The sequence below is a fragment of the Schistocerca americana genome, chromosome 1, assembly GCF_021461395.2.
Source record: "Schistocerca americana isolate TAMUIC-IGC-003095 chromosome 1, iqSchAmer2.1, whole genome shotgun sequence".
NCBI lineage: Eukaryota > Metazoa > Arthropoda > Insecta > Orthoptera > Acrididae > Schistocerca > Schistocerca americana.
In genome coordinates this window covers 764,552,498-764,573,550 of record NC_060119.1, presented here as the reverse complement: position 1 = coordinate 764,573,550, position 21,053 = coordinate 764,552,498, and the positions used below count along the sequence as shown (strand labels likewise).

General features: G+C 38.1%; 1 protein-coding gene across 1 annotated transcript in view; it reads right to left on the bottom strand.

Annotated features, from left to right (window-relative positions):
- LOC124611879 (putative serine protease K12H4.7) overlaps nt 1-21,053 on the bottom strand; it is a 118,379-nt gene that overhangs the window by 66,692 nt on the left and 30,634 nt on the right. The window contains exons 3-4 of the mRNA XM_047140281.1: nt 5,419-5,600; nt 220-455 (exon numbers count right to left, since the gene is read on the bottom strand). Coding sequence (XP_046996237.1) covers nt 220-455; nt 5,419-5,600 — 418 coding nt within the window. The remainder of the gene's footprint in view (nt 1-219; nt 456-5,418; nt 5,601-21,053) is intronic.

The window sequence follows — 21,053 nt, the reverse complement described above, 5'->3', positions numbered from 1 at the left end:
CTAATCAGACTTATTTCATTCATGTTTATTTTACAATGAATGCTTCATAATATTAGAGTACAGTAAGTTTACTGATTATGAGCTTCTCTACAGAGTAAATGAGTTTGTGAAAGTTAACTCTCTTCGTTATAAAGTAGTCAGTTGTGTTTCATTCTTAAAGCTACACAACAAAAATACAAGGTGACAATATTTTTTAGTCTTTTGACCAAACCTACAAACCTCCAAAATCTGATTTTGCAAGCAGGGGACCACTGGCAGAGACAGCTGCATGAACTAGATGAGGATATTTAGCTCTTGCCCAAGCAGCTAATGATCCTGGATATGATCCACCAAAAACAACCCATTTTGTTCCAAGTGTTAAATTATGCTTCTTGTTCATACCCTCAATAAAGTAAGCAATATCAGCAAGTGCCTGCTCACTGCTTAGATATACAAGATTTTTTACAGACAGATCCCTGAAATTGAAAAACATTGAGTCAGTACTTTTGTTAAGATTTGTAGTAGGAACTAGTAAGTTAACAAGATGCACAGTATATGAAAGTAACTTATAATAGACATAGAAGTTAAAAATTTTGATAGTAACCTATTGCTTTCACATGGCATTTTATCAGACAAACTAAAGTTTCAAAAATTAGAACCAATTTGTAAAAAAGATATTGATAACTATTGATTAGTTCCATGACTAACATATTTTTTAAAAGTTTGAAAAAATGAGACTCAATAACAGTCCATCACTTCTGTAAAAATATTTACAATCAGCTGCAACTCAGATTCCATCTGGGCCTTTACACTCATCATACCACTGATCGCTGATCCACCCATGCAATAAGATACTTAAATATGTCAATAACCATAATTGCTAGTAACCTGCCTAAACCCGCCCAGCTAGCCATGCGATCTAAATTGCTGCTTCCCGAGGGGAAGGCATGCCAGTCCCACGCACGAATCCGCACAATGGGATAGTGTCGAGGTCCGGTGTGCCGGCCAGCCTGTGAATGGTTTTTAAGGCGGTTTTCCATCTACCTCGGCGAATGCGGGCCGGTTACCCTTATTCCGCCTCAACTACACTGTGTCGGTGATTGCTGCGCAAACACCGTTTCCACATATGCATTCACCATAATTATTATACCACACAAACATTTGAGGTTACACTCATCTGGAATGAGATGTTCCTGGGGTGGTCCACTGGGGGCCAAATCAATTTTCTAGTTTGAGACAAATCATTACCATGACCATTATTTCTTTACATATAAATGAATCCACTGAAACAGGAGATGTAAATCTATCTGCTGATAATGCAAGAATCATTACCATGTCTCTCCATACACAGGTACCCCCCCCCCCCCCCACACACACACACACACACACACACACACACACACACACACACACAAAAAACCTTTCCCTAAAAACTGATTGGTTTACTTCAAAAGGTCTATTAACTCTTATTTTGCACGTTCGCAGTATTTTTTATACCTCAGCCATCTCCACAGTTACATAAAAGATTTTTTTATATTTTTGACATGCACATTTCACTTCGTTTACTTCTAAAGCATCCTCAATGGCTTGTTAGTTGCACTGTACATTAAAATCGTACTGGAGGTGTAATAATACTGAGGCCTTCAAGATTATGTGATCTTGAAATTCACCAAGAAGGCATTCTGCCAACACCTATCATAAGTGCAACTGGCTCGCCAACATATATACTGGCAAAATATTTAACAGAATTAACAGTGGCTGTTGTTGGTTGCTGTGAGCACAACATTAAGAACACCAGATGTTTGCTGACATTATCAAACAATGAAAGGTGCAGACAATGTTATGGAATGCCTCTATACAGCATATCTGTTTATCCAGGTATCTGTTTACTGAGTTTGCTCACCAGCCACTTCCTTCCGGACCAGATTGTTCTGACACACTGACCGCTCTGTTTATCAGGTACCTGTTTACTGAGTTTGCTCACTAGCCACTTCCCTCCAGACCAGATTATTCTGACACACTGACCACCATTTACTTTTAGTACAGTTGCAAACACCATGAAGTGATGGATGCAATGGTCATGGATTCCCCCTTCTCACTGACTGCGGCCAATCTTTCCATGCAGAATGCTTAAGAAAGTGTTTTAAGCAGTGCCCCTCTTTGTCAGTCCTGCTTTTATCACTATGTTGGCGAAACTTTTTTGATTTGGCTTCATGAAAGGAAAATTGTTGCAATTAATTGATCAGCAAGGTTGGCTTGGAAACTTGGTACATCATAAACTAATCTGCACAGAATGTTACCTCAATGGGTACAATTTCCATCATTTTCACCAAACATGAGCTGTGCTGAACACACTGACACATACAGCTAAAAGTATATTGAATGTAAATCATTTCGACTCTTAAATAAACCATCTCAGCTCTGTATTCACACACATTGACTGTAAGACACATGAAATAAAGCCAGCTCTCTTTGGAATGTTTTGTGCATATGTTTCCTGTCATTTTAAAAGCTTATTAGCTCTAATTTTAGTGAGTGTTGAATATACTAAAGAAGTAAAGGCAGTGAATTGACTTATGTTAAAAACAAAAGAAAAAAGAAACGAAACCATCAGTGCAGATTTTCTGGCAGTTAGTCACTTTGCTTTATACCGCTGACTAAACCTATGGCTGGTAACCTGAAACCCACATGATGCATTCAACACAGAAACCAATTTCTTGTAGCACACAAAGCCAGAACTGTTTCGGTACTGATAAGAAGAACAACATTACCAGAGATTCTGTAAATAATTAGTTAAAAACAGTAGTTTCATTGCAATCAGCATGTTTCAATGTTAACAATTAAACTGTAAACACAATGTCCATAACAACACAGTTTCATTGTGGCCTGCACAGGAAACTTTAATATCAAAGCCAGCCCTTTATCTTTATTTGGAGTCTATCGTGAAACAAACAGGGTTCAATTTGTAGGAACCCACTGAAGTAGGCTTTCTCCAGGGAGCAGACAGTAGACCCAATATAATGTGAAATTTATTCCATTATCAGAAAGTCTCACATATGTGGTGTTTCCCGTTTGAAGACAAGTTATTCAGCCATTTAGATTTAGTATGAGGTGCTGAGAAAGAATTTGAGCACCTGAACATTAGTGGACGGACCCAGGGACCTGAGCACAGTGTGGCTCAGCCAGCCAGAACGTGCGATTCTAGTCAGCCTGAGTATAAAGGCTCTAACGGCTTTGGCGACAAGAGAAGTGGTGCAAAGCTGGATTGCGAACTTCACACTTCTCTTACTACAGATGACTTACTTGAAACTTTTAGCCAATCCTCTTCACTGGATGTGTGGCTTGTCGATCTCCACGACTTCTTCTCCAAAGAAATAATTCTGGTTAGAGGAACTAACAAATTCTCTCTCTCTCTCTCTCTCTCTCTCTCTCTCTATCTCTCTCTCTCTCTCTCTCTCTCTCTCTCTCACTGGAAATAACTCAGTAACCTCATACTCTCCATTCAGTTCAGTTCAGGTATATTTTCATCTCCACAAGTTTCACATTAACATACAAACTCTTGTAAGTCAACTATGACGACACCCGTTAGATACAATTAAAAATAATCACAATTGCCTGGTTTTAGCAACCAAATAATTTACAGATGTCCCCTGCGTCTTGCTTCTTCAGAGCTAAGATATGAAGTAAGTTAAAAATCTACAGTCAAATGTTAGATTTTTTTTACAACAATCACATTCACTAACACAGCAAAGAATAGCATTTAATTACTCCGTGTCCTCTCCTACAGCGTCTGGCACTTGCAGCAAACACTTTTCGGTGCCACTCATCTGACGCAGCTCCTGTCTTCCCACAATAAACTTCAATCCTGCACACACGGACATGTGTTGTGCAGTAAATAGGCTCTCTCTCACACTTCTCTTTAAAATATAGCGTGTTCGAGGCAGCAGAAGGTGTAGTGGTTTCACAATTTACGTGTAAATTCTTGACGCACTACAAGGCGGTCAGTAGGTAGCCAGAATTTGGTAAATCTCAAAGCTGCAATTTGGACAGTGGTTGCTCACATGGCTTTTGTACAGGAGATGCACCAGATATGGGGCAGTGTGAGACAGTCATAGAGTTGGCTTCTTACAACTCCAGAAAATCTATAATAAATCATTGTTACATAATAAAGCAAATCTAAATACATCAGCAATCTCAGAAAAATGAAGTGCATCCAATGAAACAATAACATTTTCAATATCTTAGAAACTAAAGTAGTTAGTATTTTACAGTGACTAAATATTTTCACAAAGGACCTTCGAATTAACAACTTGTATATACTTCATGTAATCTGAACAAACAATATCTCAGATGGTAGAACCACGCTATAGCAATCATCCTCAAAAGCCACTCATCTGTATCTACCTTATTTATTGATTTATTGCACTTTTAGATATTTTCATTATACAAATTTCTGTCAGAAAATTATTTTATTCACAATAACACAGCAACTGAATGCACCATGAATACCTCTTATCTTGTACTTGTGTAGTTACTTAATGAATATCTTACTATTTTGCCAGTAACTTTATTTAAATATGATTGCAACTGTGGTAATTTAAAAGTGGTCAATCACATGTGTTAGCTAACACCACCACTGAAAAGAGTGCCAAAAAACACTTCCATCAAACATACATAAATAACTGGTCAAACAATATTTAAAATAATTTTATTGTCATTTAATACGAGTGCACTCATGCAAGAATGCTGCCTCATTTACTTGTGAAGAAACCTTTACTTATATTTACTGCCAACAGTATGAGTGTGGCAGAATGTTATAACATTTTTTTTTTTTTTTTTTTTTTTTAAGCATTGATATAACAGTTAAGTGTGGAAAGTGATCAAGTTGAGTCAAATCATTTCTGTATTTCTTGTGGGGACGGCTTTCAGCCAATGAGAGTTAGGCAGTAGTGGAATACTGCTGGATTCAAGTGGAAAAGCACACTTTTTGAGTGGTGCTGTCAAGAGAGTGATTCTAGACACTTTTATGTTAAGTTCTGGAAGAATGAAGACCTGCCTGTGATAACATGTGGTATATGATCATGTAGGTGACAGATTCTGGGTGGTGAATGGCTGCTACAATACTCTAGCTTTTGAAGGGACTCCAACTCTCACGAGGTCTGAATGTGCTCCAGCACAGAGCTTTACCTTTGTCATCTCTCATGTGTTATTGTGTAAAGTGTCATGCTGAACTCTGAATTATTTTGAAATGTTGGTAGGAGAGTCTACTGCTTAATAGAATACTGATGAGGTAACATCACACTTAGAGTAAGTAAACTGCACTGAAACTGCATCAACAACTGCAATTATTTTCTATCACAAAAATTAAACTCTATAGGCACATACTCTAAGTAATGGCAAATGTGTAAAAATATACATATAATAAAAAGTACGACTTACTGAGTAGGATGACTTTTTCCATAATATCGATGCTCCAATTGGAAACAGAGGGCATTGTATTGGTTAGCATACGTAATCCATTGACCAGTTACCATCCACAAAGGACTTGCTTTGCCTTCACCACCAATCATAAGGAATACTGGCCCCCCTGGCTGATGAAATGATGCATTTGTGAAATATCTCTGCAAACAAAGTTTTAAAAGGACATCTGTGATTATTTCTAGTAACATAAACAGTATTTTGTATAAATGAACAAAACATCTCACACATACTTAAGATATCACAATAAAAAGCTTCTCTGAAGATAAGATGCTTCATTACGAAAATACCTACTCAGACTTCCAAAGAATTAAATTTACACATAAAAACTAAAGAAAAACCCAGAATGTGAGTTAAATTGATAGGCAGTTAATCAAGGAAAGATTACATTTTGATTTGATATGAGTGGGGAAAAGGAATAGTGGAGGGGGGATATAAGAAAAGTATCCGTAACTGAAATGAATTCTAGCACTGTTGGGTGACTAAATTTGTGCAACATATCATGAATACCTGTACTTTTTTAAAAACAGATTAAGGCACAGGAGACGTTTCTTTATCTAGTGTGGAAGTTCCAAGAATAATTATATTTTGTAGCATTTAACATAAAATCTGGTAGTCTTACAACACTAAGCTAGAGTGAAAATTTTTCTTACTACAGTTACATTTCTGATCCACATCAATATGGTAATGGAAGGCTCTTGAGAGAGTATAAAGAACAGAAGTAAAAGTAACAACTGATGGTATAACTGCTTTAAGTCATCAACAGGCAGAAACACCCCCCTCCCCCCCCCCCCTCCCCTCCCTTCCTGCATAGTTACATCATCATTATCCCAGCTGCAAATAGCTCATCTAGGCTCTGTGCTCACATGTGTGTACTCTATTAGCTCTACAGAATGATTTCTCTGGAAGTTAGCAACCTTCACAGCCTTGTTTATATGCTTGTTGCCAACTTTTACAGTGATTTGCTACCTTTGCTTTTCTATTACATATTACCCATATAAATAGCAGGTTTATGATGTACCTGAAGCAGTGAGGAACCTGCTAATTGAATCATTTACAGAAGTGGTACAACAACACAAAGTAAGAGTTAAAAACAATCAACTTGTTGGCTTCTCTGATGATGACAGTATGGTTTGTGTACTTGCACTTGAGAGGAAAAGCTACTGACTACATTATGAAAATACAAAATCAAAAAGACTAAAGTGAAGGAAAATTTTAGCAATGTACATTGGATTTCTCCTAAATGGACTGAAGCAAAGACTACGCAAAATACATACTCATAATGCATTGTGGATGAATAACAAAAACAGAAAAAGTAACTGTTTGCAGTATTCACTAATTTCAATGAAGAAATAGCAGAAGAGAAGCTAGCTAAAAAAAGAACCAGCTGGTTGTCATGGAAACAATGGAACAGAGTTGACAATCTCACAAATTTAAATACATAATGGAGTCTCAAGATTCTGTAATTTAAAAGAAAAAATTGCAATTAAAAAATTTCTAAATGAAACAAAAGGACACTACTTATCCTGAATCAGTAGGGGTTTTTTTTCTCTTAATATCACTTTGTCTTTCTGATCGAGGGAGTGCAGTGATTTCATTCCCTTCAGCATTTGTTTTATTTTCTTATTAGAATTCTGATTAATTTCCAAAGCTTGAGAATCAATATTACTTCTGCAGATAAAGCCAAGAAACCTTGAATTTTTCACATAGGCTTTACTATGTTAAGTGAAACATGCAGTCCTCACAAATACAACACTATATGAACATCTACAAACTGGCTCAAGGTACACAATATCGGAAACCAAAAGTTAATATCCTACAACTAAAGCACTATTAGGGAAACAGTTTCCAGAAAATAAATGCAGGCCATACATGTAATTTTACATTATACAAATGGCAATATCCTGAAATATTGCAAAACGCAGAAAATTATTTATGAAGGGGCTTATGAAAAGGTGTTTTATCCAGCCATTCGCTTGTCACTACGGCTACTGGCACAACATCCATGAACAACATATGGCCACATTCTGGTGCTTCAAGCATCTTCCACCGGAGGTAGTACATGTGCCAGCAATCCAAATACTGACATGCAAGTATCATGTGTATGGCAACATTACAGACAACAATGTAAGCATTCCACCTGACAAGCCAATCTCTAAGCAGATACTACTGGAGTTGCCAGCCTCCCCACCAGCAGCACATGCATTGATGACAACAGCACTGTAATTGCAGGCACTATGATATACCCACAAGTGATGTGTTCACTGAGTGGATATCCTTCCATCAGTTGTATATCTAAGATGCCGCCTACCCCTAGCAGGCACCTCACACTAAGCTCACGGCCAGCTCACCAGCTCAAGCAAGCCCCATCCAGCAACTCTCTCTCTCTCTCTCTCTCTCTCTCTCTCTCTCTCTCTCTCTCGGGGTGCGCGCGCGCACACACTATATCAGGATTAAAACACAAGTAAAATGACAGAACAGCTAAACAAACACACAGGGAAATGTGACTGGCTGAACACTTACAAAAACATGGGTGAGCCAGTTACCCTGTCAACACATTAAGAACATTTCTCTAAAATTTTTGGAAACAAGTTGGACAGATCAGAAAAACCTTAAAACTCTAACCACATTTGTTTCAACATTACTTAAAGTAGAGGACAAATTTACCACTGCCTTCCAGCCTGAAAAAAAAAAAAAAAAAAAAAAAAAAAAAAACCACAGTTTAGTAAAATGTGGTGCACAGTGATCTTTATACTAAAAGCACCACACAGTGGAGCGTCCACTCGCCAAAGCAAGAAGCCACACATCAGAAGGCTGTGGCATACATGAAGACGAGTATGGAGGAACCTCATCCCTTCTTCATGGCTGAAAGGAGATATGCTATGGTTGTGTTGTGGGCTACCAGACACAGCTTATTATCTGTCAGTTCCAGTCACCCACCTTTCCCTCAACACATGACTCAGCACCACAACAGCAAGATGACAGCATGCAGGGTGAGGGTACACTGAAATAACTGAGGATGGCGACATGCCTCCTTGGCTGCTACATCTGCCCATTCGTTCAATACCCATGTGCACTGATACTCAGCAGAAAGACACCACCTTCACCAGCCATTCAAGATGGGAGAGAATTTTCTGGATATGCTTAACTACTTTATCTGTTGGGTAAAAGCATTGTAGACAGTGAAGGGTGCTCACAGAGTCTAAACAGACAAGGAATTTAGCACTCTAAGTACATCTGATCTGCTCCAGGGTCATTCCATATCAAATCACCCAATAAAAAATAAATTTTACACCCACCTCCTTAGATTTTCATGAAATTTGGCTCAAATGGTTCTAATACCATCCTGACAACACCTGCAATTTTTTGTTGTTGTATCTCTTACAGTTTTTTTTTATAAATTTTTAAAGTTTTTATGTTTTTGCGTTTTCTGAACCTTCGGAAATGGTCAATTTAATTTGTATTCAAAACTTTAAATTTGCTTATCTTAAAAACTCTTTTAGATAACATCATGAATTTTTGCAGCAAGTTTATTTATTAACATATTTGAAGATAAAAATGATGCTATTAAAATATATTAATATTTTCTATGAAAAAAAAAAAATATATATATATATATATATATATATATATATATATATATATATATATATATATGTATTTTTTTTTTTTTTTTTTTTTTTTTTTTTTTTTTTTTTTTTTTTTTTTTTTTTTACGGATGTTTTGTTTTATAAGAATTGCAATATCTAGAGTCTCAGACCTGATAGAATGCTCAAATTTGTTTTAATTTACTCTTAAACATACAGGCTACTTGATAAAACAAAAATAATGATGGCTTTTTAACATGTTTATTAACTATAGTAGATTACATTAGAATTATGTACAAAGATAGTTTACTTACGACACTTATGTATAACCCAACTGATTGCTTGAAACATTGAATTTTTTGAGTAATTTTGTCATTTTAATAAACATTAATGCTGATTCAAACTGTTTTTCCACTTCATCCAAGAGCTTTCAGTTCTTTTGATACAGTCTTTTTTGAAGTAATACATTCTCCCAGTGCCGCTTGATTGAGGTGCGTCTACTACACAGACTATGTGCTCCAAAGGCACTATGCAGGAATCTTCTCTTTCAGGCCAATAAAATGATGCAGCGGGTCCTGAAGGACGTAGAAATAGAATTTCTGCATCTTCATCATCATTGAATATTGTTTTTACCAGTCCAAAGTACCAGTTACCATCATAATTTGCAGCCACATAGCTATTTATTGATGGTTCAACATGAACCCAATCAGAAGAAGAATGGAAAGAAAAGATTAAGGAGGGTTTTACACTATCTGTAGTCCTTCTAATTTCAAGGTTGTTTGTTGGAAATGGTTTGAAGTTATGAAAACTTCTTGTTCCAGGAATAGTTCGGGTTGCTGAAAAATGTTTTTCTAGTTTTAACCGTAGCAAATCAGCTTCTTTTTTGTCAATAAAGTGAAAATGAATGTTTTCAATATTTTTTTCACAAAACTTATACACATCGATTGCTGTCATTATTTGTTCTTTGTATGAAAGCTGTAGACTGGCTTTCCTTAAAATTCTTTTAATAGTTCCTCCTAGGCCATCACAAATTGACTTCCCATGACTTGTTGCAAAAAATGAGTGTTGGGCCTTCAAATTAAAGTCTCTCAAGTGTTCAGTCAAATTTTTAAAACTGTTTCTATTTTTGTACTGCCCAGCACAACCATCTGTAAAGTAGTGAACTGAGTCAATATCAGTATGATGTAATGACAGCCACTTTGTAATTTCTTTTTGTACAAAGTTAACAAAACCAGTGTCATGTTCTTGGTCATCACTAATAAAACAGTGGTTGGAAACAAAAACATTGTTTTCCTCATTTCTTAGAAAAACTCCAACTGGGTGTAGAGTACAACCACCTCTATACCAGTGGTAACTTTGGATCTCATTTTGTATAACAAAGGAATAATTTTCACTGAAATCCATCACAATAATTGCTGTTTTGGGTGATGGGTCTTCTTTCAATCTTTTAAAGGCTGCTGATTGGGATTTTGTTATAAACGAGTGCGGGGTGTTTCCAATGACCTAACCAATAAAGAAATGTAGTCTTCAACACTGATAGACTGTTTGATCATTTCTGCCCTGTCTGTGTTAACTCACTGACTGATTACAATTTCTTCTTCTAAATCATAATATTCACTTAGTTTTTCAGTTAAGCACTCTGTTAGTGCAGTATTTGCAGGACAGCTGTTGCAATGATGTAGCATGCAGTTTTCGTTTTCTGTGTTGCACACAAGCATCTTAATTAGGTCTTTATAAGATTCTTCAATTTTCACAGCATCCAGTAATAGTTTAACATTCTGGTGGATACTGCATACACATACAGTGTGTGTGCCTGCAGCACCAACAAGGATACACCAATTAGGTCTCAAGAAACAAAATTTTGAAAATCCTACTTCTACCTCGGGATTCTCCCATTTGAAAGAATAATAGAGTTCTCTCAAGTTACACAAAATGAGTATTTTTTGCATGTACACATTTTTTTGAACACTTACTTTGTCTTTTGTTCCAGGTAGTACTCTGGAACTTTCATCCTTTTCATAAAAATCTGTTACAAGTCTTACTGTATTTCCAGAAAGAGTTTTACCTTTTTTTTGGACCAGGAGTTTCCAAAATACCCTTTTCAGATTTTAGCTTTCTAGCTTGCCGCACCATGTACTCACTTACATTAAATTCTTTCATCACTTTATTTCGACTCCAAGAATCTGGAGCCAAGGTCAGAATGTGGATTTTTCTAGACCTCCCAACAGATGAAATCTTCTCTTTCATAAGAGAAATCATTACATCAAAATCCTTTGCTTTCTCAACCACACTTTTATCTTCTTCGTCATCATCAGAACTTGGTGCATCATATTTTAATGCTTTTGAAACCGCCTTTTTTGCAGTCTTTTCAATACTGCTAACCTTCCTTTTAAAATAAGACCCTTTACTTTGTTCTGACAAGCCATGAAGCTTTATCGGTGTTAAACCTAAATAATCAAGAGCAATGTTTGTTTGTACGAGGTATTCATTTCTGGATTCCAATGATTCTAATTCAACCATGACTTCATCATCTCTTTCACTTTCATTGACTTCAACTCTTAATTTTTTCCTCACAAAAGTTACGGCATGTTGAGCAAAGCTTTTGTCCAGGTTTTATGCTAATATTTTTTGTCAGTAATTGTTTAGAAAGATCCAAGCTTACACTTCTCAACGATTTTTTGATGGGCTTTTTGTGTTTCTTTAGTGGGTCTACACATGTTGTTTGATACTTTTCAAAAACATTTAAAAAGTAGTAGCTGTGGTGTGAACATATATTCTTAAATTCACACAGATTAATTCCAGATCGTAAGTGGATCAAATCTTTTTCTTCCTCACTCAATTCTGATACCAGTTGTAACTTTTTTGAAGGTGTGTAGGTTGTTTGGAAACAGTCAGATTTTTTAAATAACCCTACACTACAGGTTTGAATATCTGACATACTGATTTCACTTTTGGTCTGATTACTGTTCTGGTTACTTTTATAGGATATTGGAAAAGAATCCCTGTAAACTAAGTAACAGTACTTACTGAGAGTTCGAATAAACTTAATAAAATACTATCCAAGCACTATTTAACACTGTAATAATTTTTTACTTCAAAACACAGGAGTAACAAAACAAAATCCAAGTGTACATTGTTACTCCAAGAAGACAAAAACTTATTTTCGGTGTCTAAGTCACTTGGTATTTTTTAATTTTAAAATATAATTAATATTATTTTAAAAATTAGATAACTATTAAACAGGTTAAAAAGCCAACATAATTTTTCTTTTATCTAATACCCTATACAATTAAGAGTATTTTAAAACAAATTTGAGCTTTCTATCAGGTCTGAGACTCTAGATATTGCAGTTTTTGTAAAACTAAACATCCGTTAGCTAAAAAAAAACTTGTAAATTTTTTTTCATTTGGAAGATTTTAATATATCTTTATGGTAATTTTTTTTAACATTTAGATATAATACACAAACTTATTCCAAAATTTCATACTGATATTTTGAGTACTCTTTAATATACAAATTTTTTTAGTTGTGAGGACACATTTAAGTTACAATTTCCGACTGCTAAAACAACGCCAAATCTAAAAACTTTAAAAATTTATAAAAAAAAACTATAAGAGATAGAGCAAAAAAAATTTACAAGTGCTTTCAGGACGATAAAATAAGTAATTGTACCAAGTTTCATCAAAATCTGACATGGTTGGTGTCAAGGCCTGGGTGACTTGACATGGAATGACCCTCCAGTGCCCACAAGATTGTATATAATTCCACATCAAAGGCAGTAAAATCTCGAAGCAGTGCAATCCTGAGGACACGACACAACAGAGCAACCCACAAAGTCCCCCTGTTTTGATCCACCTGTATATATAGACAGCTGTAGAATTGTGGTGGCTCAGTTAAAATTTCATAAAATTATGTATTAAAAACATATGCAGATAAAATTATGTATTAAAAACATATGCAGATAAAGTTATGTATTAAAAACATATGCAGGAATGCAACCAATTCTGCACTACATTACATCTAAAATTGCTCTGGGCCTATGGAGTAACTAGAGTGACTGGTGGTTAAAACTCTGTACTTGGGGTTGTATTTGCTCCACATCATGTGACTCCAGCACATGCTGCACGTGGATCCCAAAGGGCCTTATTGCTCGTGAACATTTGGAGGAAAGGCATTCCAGAGGCAAGCGAGCAGCAGTACAGTATGCAGGTGGAGTTGGAGCTGCAAAAGAACATACATGCCTGACCCACCATGAGGCGCTGCCATTGGATGGTGAGTGGTGGCTCCCAGCCTCAACAAAAAGAATAGGTATGGAGTTGGTCCTATACACACCCTCAGCTAGCCTAATCCCTCCAGGGTAGATTGCACCGATGATCTTCATGTAAGAAGGCCTCGCTGACCCTACACTGTGCACCCATAGTCTATCTGAGAATGCACAAAAGTCCTATAAAACAGTAGCAGAGGCAACCTTTCTGTTCCTCAAGACCAGTGGCTAAGGCAATACATGATATTCAGAGCCTTCTGTTCTGGCTTTCATGTCTCTCAGGTGTGGTAACCATGACAATTTGGAGCCCAAAATGACGCCCAGAAACCTCAGGGACACTACAAAACTGTCCAAAAATAAGGAGCATTGCAGAGGATTCCTTACTGTAGGCATGATACTGTTTATGACTATGGCAAATACGGTAACACTTAAAATACTACCCTCAGGGACACCATTCTCCTGCTAAAAATGATAACTGTGTCACAAACTCAAGGCCTAAAACATCTTTTAGACAGGAAAGACTGTATGAAGATGAGGAGATGGTCACAAAGGCCCCATTGATGGATTCTTGTGTCTCCAAGCAGTGTCTTACATCTTTCTGATGTCAAAGAATATACAGAGACAATAACGTTTACATGGGAAAGCTTGCCGATTTGCCGCTTCTAGCAGGGTCAGGTTGTCGACAGTGGACTGAAATCTCTGGAATCAACACTGAGAGCAACTAAGGAGTTGCCTGGCCTTTAACAAACAGATGACGGTTAACAACCTGCTTCAGGGTATTTTCTACATAGCTTGTTAGGGCAACACTCCAATAACTATTGGAACATGTGCTGTCTTTTCCAGGTCTGACAAAATTACCTCTCTCCATGTTGGGGAAGTGACCTGTCTGCAGTATCAAATCATTCGAGTAGAACTTCCTTTTATGCTATTGGCAACTGTCTAAGTATGCAGTACTGGATTTTATCGTGACTGGGCAGAATCACGAGTCACAGACAGTCGCTTCTCAATGAGCTGAGTCTGAAAGGCCTAGAGAGCATGTAGGGAAGCAGCCTACTCACGCTGTAGTAAATTCACATCAGTTTCCATTATGTGCCAGCCAGTCTGCTGTAACTAGCTCTGACGTCATAAATGTTGCGCAATACCTTAAAAATCAAGCAAATGAACTACCGAGCATTGGTTCAGTGTTCCGGCCCAGAAATAATAAATTCAGATTAAATATGATTTATGACTGTATGCCTTGAGCATAAATTTTCTCAAGTACGTCATTGACGGCGTTTTGAGCCACTTGTTTAACGATTTTATGACAGTTAAGTAACCGCGAGAGTAATACTGAAAAAGTTCTGTTAACTTTGTTCCAGTAACATATTGGAAGAGAAAATGTATATATCCCCATTTCATTGTGACCCACCCATAGATATTAAGTGAACAGAGTCTGAGGCACTCTTTTTGTTTGTTCTACAGGACAAACCAGATAATGGCAGCCTGGTAGCTGCGTGAAAGCGTGGAGTGGCTTGGACACAACTCACAGTGACCCCTCCCCTTTCCCCCATGTAATTTAGAGAGAACGTGAAGGACGCACACCATAGCAACTTCCCCCCCTCTACCCTTGTGAATGGAAGTGTAGGACGCCAGCCAAAGCGGCTACAACCACGTGTGTAAAAATTATTTGTGAACTTTTCTTTCAGGTTTAGAAAAGACTGCTAAGAGACAATCATCTGTTTATGTGTCATGTTATTTTCTTTGAATTTGTGTATGTAAAAATGTATTTAATGTAGTTAAGATTTTATAATTTTTCATTTTGTATGTGTTTGTTTGTCTAAGGCAATATGTATGCCAAAATATTTCGTTGACTTTGCTTAAAATTTTGAGTAATGACATTGTTTAAAAAGGCAGTGAATATGCCTACAATTTAAATAATTAATGTAGGTAATAAGTTTTCTTTAATGTTTCTACAGGTTTATATTTCAATTTTGATTTTTCATAGGGAGTTAAACTGTACTCTTGCTTCCCTTTTTGTAATTAAATTTTTTTTTTCATTCATTAACATTCATAAACAAAAAATTTAAGTAGAGGGTGATGTAGGGAAGCAGCCTACTCACGCTGTAGTAAATTCACATCAGTTTCCATTATGTGCCAGCCAGTCTGCTGTAACTAGCTCTGACGTCATAAATGTTGCGCAATACCTTAAAAATCAAGCAAATGAACTAAAACTTTTCTAGCATGTCAGGAATATTACTAAATTAATGTGTGTTAAATATCAGTTCGATAACTTCAGCCATTTTCGAAATTTGGACGTTTTTCTGAAAAAATTATTGGCGCAACAGAAAAGAGCTAGAGACTTCAAAATTTATATTTAGATTCATCTTTCATAATGATTTAATAAAAATAGTACTTTGGATTTCACAAATTAAGATTTTAGTGGAAATTCATGATTTTCTGGTTTTCATCTCAAAACTGAAGGAAGCAAGATAGATTAAGTAGGTTAATAAATAAGGCTAGGATGTTTAGATTTTAATAGGTTGGAGGTCCGCTATGACTATGAAGATGTGTAAAGTTTCTTTTGAATACCTATAAAATTATAGCGATAGCGGATCTCAAAAGGGCCAGTTCAGAGCTCATCTACTGCGTGCAGTGTAATTTAATTAATTCTCTCGCCCAAAGTATTTAACTTAGCCACGTCAAAATTTTATTATCAATACTTACCTGCGTGCTGAATGCACGTTTAAATTAAAAGCTTCATCGGCCACAAGCAAAAGAAGCTATAAATTATTATGTAACTTGAAGTGGTGCGTTACTAGCCCAGCGGCTAGTCGAGAGAGCCGAAAAGATCAGGCGTTCCCTTCGCCGTCCGCACCGCGGCTTTATATATAAGGACGCTACGCGAGGAAGAGAGGCCCCAGTTCTCTCCAGACGCTGAATGACACGCCATCTGTGTCGGTAGTCGCGTCGCATCAGTGTATCTGCTACAAACAGCCTCGGGTGCCGTATTAAGTTACTAGAGATACGCGGAACCATGAAGACATTTTATGTGAAGTGTTAATTCTGGGATGATTTTCATTAACTAGCTTCAGTTTGCGTATTGTCGTATTTTTCACGTGCCGTCGCGGGACAGACATTCTACCAAAAATTTTGCGTGGCGTTTGATGAAATATTTTCATCAAATTATGGCGAGCATTCTTTTTAACATTTGATTCGGACATTAATAGTTGCATCAGCGCATTAGACTCTGAACTGTTCTGTTAGTTAGGTTGTAGGGATACTTGTGGTTTTTATCAGTGAATTTCAGAATATACTCAACTATTTTGGAAAACCGTTTTTGATTAGAAATCCCGGACAATCTCCTAATTCCTCAGAGCTATAAGCTGCAGCTATAAGAACATTCTCAGGTAAAGTGGGCACTAGGATATCTATTTACTGGCTCCAAGTTTTATTAAATCACTTTCTGGGGGTCACGGAGTAAATAGAGAGCCAGTGTTGAGAACGGCAAAAGACAGCAATAACAACATTCTAAAAGCTAGAAACTGATTCAACACGCAAGCATTTATACAGCAATCAGATATTAATTAGACTTTTTACAAACACATCCGCCGCCCCACAAGCAGAAAGAGAGACTGATGGCTGAGGATGACCCAGTAGCCGTGGAGAAACGAGTGGGACCATCTATGTTGAGGATGCACAGCTCTTGAGGCATCATACGGTTCTCCAAGATTTGAGCCCCATAAAACATTAGGGGTACTGATATCACCCACTAGCAGAAATTGGTGAGGGTGTTTTTCAGTAAGGCCTGCGGGAGCCTCAGAGTCTACTGCATCCTGCAGAGGTAAGAAAAGTGAGCAGATAGGATTTTCTAACCCACATGAACTGCAACAGCTACTGCTTGTAGGTAAGTATCCAAGGAGAGAGCAGTGGAGTGGTGCGTGTTGTTGGCAAACACAGCAACCCCTCCCTTAGCTCTTTCCCCAGCAGGTCAACCTTTTGGTGGAGGCCCGTAGCCCAGGGACGTCAGTGGCTTTAAGATGTGCTTCTTGTAAACACAAGCACAGGGTTGTGCCTGTGCCAGGAGTTTCAGTTCCTCCACATGAGTCCTGAACCCATTCATGTTCCACAGTATTATGGGTGCTATTTATCAAAGCATTTGCATTTTCACCATGTTTTACCATTGGGGTGGGGAGCCCACAATGGGCCGAAATTCACCCTTGAGCAAGATGGTTGCCTCAGATATACTTCGCATTCCATTGGCTCAAGAAGAAGCAGCAGAACAGTCACGATGAATGACATCGACATGGCCTGATGGTCCACAGACTTTTCATCTATGGTGGAAGCGTCTCATTTGTGTTTTTTAGCCTGGAACCGCCTCAGCAGTGGTAGAGGAAGTGCTGGTTGTTTTACCACACACAGACTTTGCAGGTACTGGGAGCTCTGCAATGGTGGCAACTGTTGCTTTATTTGGTGTTCTCGGGGGTCTATGGGCTCTGAAATAACTGCAGCTTTACAAGAGGACTGACAAACATTGGTACTAATGCTGACACTACCAACTTCCACTTGTGCAGAAACATTGGCTGTCGAAATAGGCCTTTTAAGGGTGTAAGCAAAAGATGTAGTGAATGTGGGAGGCTGCATGGCCTTACAGGTCTTTTTAGCCTCTTCATAGAGGATATGCTTCATTTTTTAATCTCCTGTATCTTCCTTTCTTCAAGGAAAACACTGCAGTCCATACTCCAGGCAAGGTGACCCCCAAAGCAATTTACACACTTTGGGGGAGATGAACAACAAACTCCTTCTTGCGTGGCCTAACCACACTCGTCCCAAGCGGCTTCACCCTTACATACTAAGGTACTGTGTCTAAAGTACTGGCATTTAAAACAGCACAATGGGTTGGGGACAGAGAGCTGCAAGCTTAGGAGCAGGAAATCTGTCTTGACATGCTCCTGGAGTTTTGCGCGACTGAAAATAAGGACAAATGAGTCTCATTTGGTCTGATTGCTATCCACCCTTTTCATTACATTTTGCACATCCACAATGCTGTCTTGGGAGCACTCAGCTTTCAGTTCCTCTGTGGGAATATCTACAAGATACTGGCATGACATAGCACTTTTGTTATAGTTCAAGCTGTTGTGTAGCACAATTTCAATGACATATTGCCTGAGGCATCTAGCTTTCTGGAAGTTCGTAGCTTACTGGGAATTAGAAGTTTCCACTAACAGTGCACCAGTGCTTGACAGATTTGAAAGTGACACAGATTTCCTCTAAGCACTTTTGGATACAGAAAAGCTAAACTTTTTCAAAATTGACCTCTTTTGTTTTAAATATTAAAAACACATTCTGAACAGCAGCATGCATGTTTTACTATAAATCGTAGCATTCTGACTGGGTGTTGGTAACTACCAGCAGACCACCCATTTCACTGAGAGATGGAAGAAGAAATTTCAAGGATTCCGTCTCGATCCCATGAGCAGCTAGGGAAATAAGGGTCCAACCAGACAGAGCTTCACTTGCCTGAGTAAGCCTTATACAACTGAGGTGTGGCAGATCCCCAGATGTTGCCTCCTAATGACACTTCCACCTCAACAGCCTTGCATCTCATTGGTGCAAAGTACACCTTGGGTGGAGTTTATTATAGAGGTTCTTACCATCCTCATGATTCAGGTGGTCAAGCCAAGATCCCCATCCCCTGTGGCACAACATTCCACTGCAGCACAGCATGGTGAACACAGAAGCATGCCCACAGCTTACAGACACAGAGGACTGGTGGCACTTACAGTCCTCAGCTGTGGTAACTTGGAGTCACCAATCACATACCCAGCAAATGAAAGCTCATCCCATGAGAGCTCTCCTAGTTCCTTGGTTCCATCCAGCTGAGTCCTTGTTCTGGACCTACACCATGCTGCGACACTGCTCCAGTTGCCACCAGGATGATACTCCCCAGTGACAACACAGAGCCTCCAGCTATCACTCTCAGAGCCTTCAATTCTAGCCATCCCTGAACCTGGTGCCCCAGGACTTTTATTCTCCTGTGGATTTTAGAGAGTGGACCTGTGCCCAGTAGTTACTGTCACAACATATGTCATGGCAGACTTTGACTTCATCATATTCCTCTTTGACTTCTTCATATTCCTAGCAGCTCAGGAGGATCTTTTCAGTTTCGTCTGTAAAGGCAGTGTCTACCACATCCCTTGCAGTTTTGGCATGTCATACACTTCTCAGATCATCGGGACCATGGAGAACCAATTTATAGTACATAAGTGTCACATACTTTCAACAGCTGTATAAATCTGGCATTTCACAACATTGTTTTGGTACTGGTCATTCTATGAAATATACCAATACAGATATTTCAGTTCTACTTCCATTAATTGGGTTTAAGAAAACAGTTGACACTAAATTGGTTGTTGTACAAACTTCAATTGTGCTTGGAATCCTACTCTCTCTCTCTCTCTCTCTCTCTCTCTCTCTCTCTCTCTCTCTCTCTCGTTCAACAACACAGGGACAGAGTTAATAATACTTCTTCACCCACTGCTAATTAACACTCACTATTGATAACTTCTGACATTGGTCATTTTTGGTTGTGTGATGGTACTAGCTGTTTACAATGTATTGTCTCTATGTATACCATATTGTTGTTCATGGTCAGCATAGCCCTGCCCATCACAAGTCTAAATTTACTTTCATAGTGCTATCTCACTGCATTTGGGCTTTGAAAATGACGAAGTGTTCACCAGTTGAAATATCGGTGGTTGTCAAAGACTTCACCCAGCTGTGTTCCCGTAAGTTATTTGAACACAACATACACGATCTGAAGATCATGTGGATTACACTCCGATGTAAATCAACATTTAATAATTGTAAGGTACAACAAACAAAACATTCTGCAAAAAGCAGAGAGTTTCAGTTTGCTGTTGACAAAACCAAGAGTATTCAGAACCAGTATTAAATTTAAATAACAACAATATGAGAAGGACAGATTACTACTCACAACATAGAGGAGGCATTAAATTGGACACAGGAGAAATGAAAATACTTCTAGTTTTCTTTTCATTGTACCTGTCCAACTCACTTCTGTGAGGTGAGCAGCAATCTGTCCTTTCCATATTACTGTCATTCCTTCCTCAACTTTCAGTTGTTTAGTATTAAGTCTGAAGTTGAGTACTGGAACAGCAGAATTAAATTACACTACCTTTTAAATAATCTTCGAGATTGACAACTCCCAATATATTTAAAATTAGAAAATTAAATGTGATGTGTGATCTAAGGTTTTCCCAGCATACAGAAATCTTGAAATTTTCTCAGGCATTCAGCCGGGTAGCATCGCTCAAAAAGCGTGATACTTTGGCAAGCCGACTTCTTGCCATCTTCAGGCATTCTTGGAGTCAGATTGATCTCTGATGGATGCCGACTATATATAATCTCCATCCCTCTCCTGCAGCCTCCATCTGGGAGCTCCCGAGCGGTCCGCAGCCTGTGGTGGGGCAAAGGTGGCACTGGGTCTTGGCGGAAATGCAGCGCCTCGCAACAGATCATGGGCCGCAGTCCTTCTGCAGCAACGGGTGCTTGCAGAACTCTGCCATCGTGGTAACAATGCTGCTTCTTCTTGTTGTGTTTTAATCATACTCATAGCTGGATCCCAGACCTGAGCTCCAGCTTGGAGTATGATTAAAACACAATGACAGTCTACATGAAAATCTGCTCCTGTCAGGACACCTGAAGAAGAAGAAGAAGAAGCATTGTCACCACGACGGCACAGTTCC